Raw genomic sequence first — 5,591 nt, forward strand, 5'->3', positions numbered from 1 at the left:
CTCAGAAAATACCCTTTTATTGCTAAATGGTTTGCTTCAGTGACAAACCCGAGTTGCTGAAGTAATCTAAAATCATCTATTAAAGAACTTGCTAGTACATACGTACCAGCAGAAATCTGTATTACTGTAACTGTGAGTGAAATATTCTCCTGTACTTTATAGGTGCAAGCTCCTTTTTAAATTTTTCAACACTTACAGTTCACAAAATTTGTTTTAGGGCAATTTAAACGAGTCTTTTCAGAGGTCCCTGAGGTTGCAGAAATAACCAAACTACTTAACTAGGTGCTTAAGCAGGGAAATCGGTACTTAATTAGAGGCAACCAAGGTTGAATAATTTTAATGGCAATGAAAATTTAAAAGCCACTAATGGAAAGACAGTTAATTTCCCTTTTTTCTCATACATGTATTATAGACTACAATGTAGGTACTCACTGGAGCCAGGGCATCAGAACGGAACCCCAGCTCAAAATGAGACTGCAGTACACAATTCCGCTTGTCGTCCGACCATTAACAAGAACTACACCAATTCTCACTCCTGTTCCCCACAAAATGTTCGCTGTGGCTTTTTTCATTTATGTTTGCCAAAATATGCCAGTACAAAATCTTCAAGAAGCACTTATTAAGGTGACCAAAAGGACAGCTATTGCTGTACAGTTACACTGGCTCTCACTGCGGGACCGGCTGCTGCTCGTTCTCTTTCTTTAGCGATTTCCATCTCTATTTTGGCTTTGATTTTATTCCAATCCACTTCCAGCTGTAAGAACAGAAAAGCAAGCACGCAGAGGTCAACTAACATTATACAGAGAGGTCAAACAGATAGGTATTCACTGACAGGACAATTTGAAGTTACAGTTACAAAGTGACCATAGCAATCATTGTATAGTTCTTCACGTGTAAGTGACAATTTATACTAACAGAATGTATGAGGGCACATTTGAGTTCTAACAAACTGAGCTTTCCACCTTTAAAATGAAATACGCTTGATATATTTTAACAAATACTAATACATCTCATTGTGTCTGGCAAAAAACCCATTGAAATACAAAAATAACTTGGATCAACTTGCATCTAATTTAAACGTAACGACATCTGTGTCCTATTACTGCGAATATAGCCCTTTATCAATAATACATGCAGTGATGTCTTTTGACTGCACCTAAAGTCCACCAAGTAAACTGATAGCATATTACACGAGTTATCTGATATAACAGAAATGAGATTTCTGCTGGAAATTTGTCTTCTACATCAACAAATGTTTTAGCTTTATCTTGGCATTTCTCCAGCTGCACAGAATCGTCGTTTTCTGGCTGTATTCTATTTCAGTGAAACTTCAGACAATAGATATAGAGCAATATCCATGGTATAGTGGGGTACAATAGCCGTCTTTCTTTCCAAAAATGCTTCACAAGAAAGAATGGATCACGGTGCATTTGATAACTATGAAAACATGTCCAAAAACTGGGCAAAAATGTAATTGCAAAGTTCAGTTTCATTGCTGGAGAATTAAGACTGTCAAAGATGGGATGGGAAAAATATCTCAACTGCTGCACAGGGAATTTTCAGAGTAGCTGTTACTCTGTTAACTAAGTCATGAAATAACAAGGAAGATTCTCTGCGAGAGGAGATATAGCTGCAATACCCACATTCTCATGTGAAAAGGTTAATCCCTCAATTCAGGATGCATTTACTGGGTCCAGGTGCTTTGGATCTGATGACTGAAATCTTTATGGAGCTCTAAGAAAGAATGTGTTTGCTTTAACAGATGTCACACAGATGCTAAACATACCACATATCGGGCTAATTCTGCCATCTAGCCCAGAGAGCTACTTGCCAGTGAAGCCAACAACCCTTGCCAGTGACACCTAGTAACTGCCAAGATATGGATTCTCAGTTAACATATTAGGTTCATAATACCTTATCGATAAAGATGTGAGATATAACAACTAAGCACATTGTTTAGATTCCGGATCTGATTGCAGATCAGTGGTCTCAGCTGCAGCATAGAGAAGACATAAGAACTCCCTACTTAAGCCTGAAGGAGTTTTAGGTGGTGAGAAGGAAATCGAGACCCTTTTTCTTCCTTCCCTGAGAAGGAATAGCAACACAAACTCTTGCTTTTCTCTTTGATGCCCTTAACGTTTCCTTCTAACTTTGCTATGTGAGTTTAACAGACTGTATTAAGAATTCAGAGACCACTGTAACCAAGAGCTTAAAATCCACGTCATTAAGTAGGTTCTCTCCTAGTTTCAGATCCAGCAGACAGGACCCAGAACACAGATGCAGAATACAGCTCAAGGACTTCTTTACTCCAGGAACCTTCTGCAGTCTGAGACCCAAGTTTCGAGACTGAGTTTAAGGTGAAACAGGCTCCACTCGCATCACCCAAGGTGTTATCGCTTAGGAACCCTTCTAGAAATTTTGGCTTTCTTGATGATTTAAAAAGACAAGACAGTACTATCTAAAAAGCCTCTTTCAGATGCATCAGGGGACTAACATTTTTGCTCAATAACGGATTTAAATTACGTAGAAGACATATTTCTAGCATAGCAGCGCAAACTGCTGCATGGCAAGAGTGCTTGGAAACCGTTCTGTTATTTTTCTGTATTTTCTAGGTAAAGAATGGTTCACTGGGGGGCTAGATATCGTGCTGAATTTTATTCTTGTTTAGGAAATGAAACATCCCTCAAAGTGCTAAAAGCTAATGACTTCCATTAGAAACGGAGCTTTATTGAAAGTGTAATGGGCACTGCCCAGTCAAAGGACCTGAGCTAACAGCTTGGATGTATTTCCTGATCCATCAGCTACAGTGGATGAAAGGATCCGACACAGTCAAAGTACACGTCTCGTTTCATAGTTTCACCCCCAGAATGCTTAGGAACAGCGAGGGGAAGAGCAGGAAGGGCTGCTCAATGAAACTGCTCTCTCAGGTGCAGGTGTGGGTGCCTCTCGTAAGGGGAAACGCGCAGAAGCACTCCAGCGGAATCTAAGATACTTTTAGCTAATGAACTGTAAGATCTGTCCTCAGTCTTTAAGATCTGTGAAATGTTAATAAATTGAAATGACCTACTGATGCCGGAGAGGGTTTCCAGAGGTTTGATGAAATTGTATATTTAGCTATTTATCATATTTGGCAGAACGGTTCGTACTTCACTATTAAATATATATCTGGATACCTTCAACATTTGTTATCATCGCTATCCATAAAATTACATAAAAATATTGAAGACATTTAAGAATTACACATTCAGCCATACTAAGGACTAGCTCCCTGTTTATAGAAAACAACTGTGCCTTCACTTGTATAATCCTTGCCAGATACTAAATATATACATTCTGTATCTGTGCCTTCAAATAAAACACATGCGCGACTATTACTAGCCACGTAGCCACACATCAAGCTATGAACTTTTACTCAGATGTAAAATCTTAAGATTTGTGTCCAGATTTGAACCAAAGAATGAAAAATGTAGGAGCAATCCCCCCCCCGCCCCCCAAACTGGCAACAAAGAGCAGGCTGACCTAAAGCTGTAGGAATAATTCTGAGGAATACTTACACCTTCTGCATATTGCAAAAATCTTTTGTTCGTTTCTTTTTTACCAAAGTCCTCTAGGAACTTTTGTCGATAAGCCAGGACTGTGTCAACATGTGTCTTGTGCTTTACTGCTAGTTCTAGAGCCCTGGAATAAAACAGAAATGGGCTTGTCAGGCTATATAAATGCTCTGGCACAACTACAATCACCATGGTTTTGCAAAATGATACGCTGAAAAGCGATTGGGCTGCAGGCAAAGATTCCTAATCTATAGTGCCAAGCAGTTTTACATTAGTATCAATCACAGGAGGTTAAAAGTAGCCAGCGAAGGAGACCGTCTACTTTATGATGCACGCTCTGAAAAATATTCAACAATTATTTCTGTTGACAACCTCATCACATCATTGGATCTTGACAGTAAGAGTCTTTTTATTTCAAGGAAATAAAACAGAACGGTTAGAGTTTAGCACTCTCAGTATAAAGGGGCAAAAGTAATAATTTTTAATAACTATTGTAGTCAGGAATCACTTCTGAACAGTGTCATAATACATATTTACAGCGTATGCTACACAGCAGTTACAAATATTCTACAGGCAGGAAAGATCAGTCATTGGATAACATATATAATTGATTTCTCTCATCTGTTTTCTTCTCAATGGCATACGGAATACTTATGTTGGATATAGAGTTTTTAGATGACACATATTAGGCAGCATAATAAAAAGACACAGATACGTGGGGGAAAACCAACTTTTTGCCTACAGTGATATGAATATAATAGCAGAGAAATTAGTAGTAAATGGCTTCAGAAGATTCTGTTAGAAAACGTGGGATTTTGTTTAAAGGAGAAATTCCTACTTTGTTTTCTCAGGCCTAATTCATATTTCATCCACCTACACAGTGCTGGGAGTCTGAATAGCCACATATCTATTTTTAGCAACAAGACATTTCAAAACAGCCTTAATTCTTCGAGGGTCACATACAGTTTGAGGTATTGCTAAGGTCTCTTCTGTGTTAACAATACTGAAAAAGCAAAATGTTATTTAAAAATGCTTCCAAGCATGTTTTGAACTTTCACCACAGAATACTTGCATCTTCTCAATGTGATACAAAAACAGTTACTTGTTTGTTTATTGTCAGGATATGATTAACTTAATCTTTTTACAGCTCTGGGCAATCACAGATAGGAAATTAGTCAGCTAAGTAGCTGCGATATTAAAACCGACCGAAATAATTTACAGGTTACCTCATTAAGACTGCTTATAAACATTTTGTGTTTAAAGAAATACTACCTATCCCAGTTGTAAAGATTAATGTTGACTTGAATAGCTTGATAAATAAGGCCTGTTTGCAGAAGCAGGGTTTCGGCTTCTTGGGTGTTTCCACTGAACAGCAGTGTATGAGCCATCCTCGACTCTTTGGATGGAAGATCTTTGATGGAATTGATATATTGAACTTTGTCAATCTGTTAACGAGATGTACAACAGTTTAATAAGGGAAATTAATTAATAAAAGTAGTTTTGCAACAATTTAGATGGAAATAAATAACACCATTCTCTTACCTCACCAATTGATGCATAGGCGATTTCCGCTGTAGCCATGTCTTTGTTGGCAACTGCCATAGCAGCTAAACATGCCCACATAGTTTGATCCTGAAATTTTAAAAAAAATGCAACTCCTAAAACTTCAAATATTTATTATCATACTAAAAATGACTTCTCAAAGGAAGTATACAAGTCCTGAAAATAACGTATAACAATACAACATTTCTCAGTATGCCATTTATGGCACTGTGGTCTAAGTCTCTTCTGGTTTGAGGACCTCAACAAAGTCTCTTATAAGAAAGTCACTAAATTATTTCTCAGAACTCCTTCATTGTAGAAAAGTTGATGTTGTGATCACCTGAGACTGATAGTGTGGCAGAATGAATCGTTAGTTTTCAGCATCTCAGCCAGTAATGAACTCTTGCCATAGTACCACTTTATGACCTCATCATCGCTGTCCCTGTCACCACTTGTGGAACTACACTGGAAATCAAAGCACTGGTTGTAGTTAAAAAA

The 5,591-nt window shown here is 37.9% G+C and overlaps 1 protein-coding gene across 1 annotated transcript; it reads right to left on the bottom strand.

Annotated features, from left to right (window-relative positions):
* Nucleotides 1-502: 502 nt before the first annotated feature.
* On the bottom strand, nt 503-5,184 carry LOC104293789 (intraflagellar transport protein 80 homolog). Its single transcript, XM_009893316.1, has 4 exons — nt 5,094-5,184; nt 4,824-4,996; nt 3,555-3,678; nt 503-754 (listed from the first exon to the last, which is right to left on the bottom strand). The coding sequence occupies exons 1-4, from the start codon at nt 5,172-5,174 to the stop codon at nt 641-643; spliced, it is 492 nt and encodes a 163-aa protein (XP_009891618.1). The 5' UTR covers nt 5,175-5,184; the 3' UTR covers nt 503-640.
* Nucleotides 5,185-5,591: the final 407 nt, after the last annotated feature.

Source organism: Charadrius vociferus, unplaced genomic scaffold (genome assembly GCF_000708025.1).
Source record: "Charadrius vociferus isolate BGI_N301 unplaced genomic scaffold, ASM70802v2 C16311377, whole genome shotgun sequence".
NCBI lineage: Eukaryota > Metazoa > Chordata > Aves > Charadriiformes > Charadriidae > Charadrius > Charadrius vociferus.

What these genes read in the sequence shown, in the direction of transcription:
- LOC104293789 (XM_009893316.1), bottom strand. Translation starts at nt 5,174, where the DNA reads ATGTGGGCATGTTTAGCTGCTATGGCAGTTGCCAACAAAGACATGGCT. An exon ending in CCTATGCATCAATTGGTGAG is followed by an intron (nt 4,997 to 5,093) that starts GTAAGAGAATGG and finishes TCTCGTTAACAG; the next exon opens with ATTGACAAAGTTCAATATAT. An exon ending in TTTTGCAATATGCAGAAGGT is followed by an intron (nt 755 to 3,554) that starts GTAAGTATTCCT and finishes CTGTTCTTACAG; the next exon opens with CTGGAAGTGGATTGGAATAA.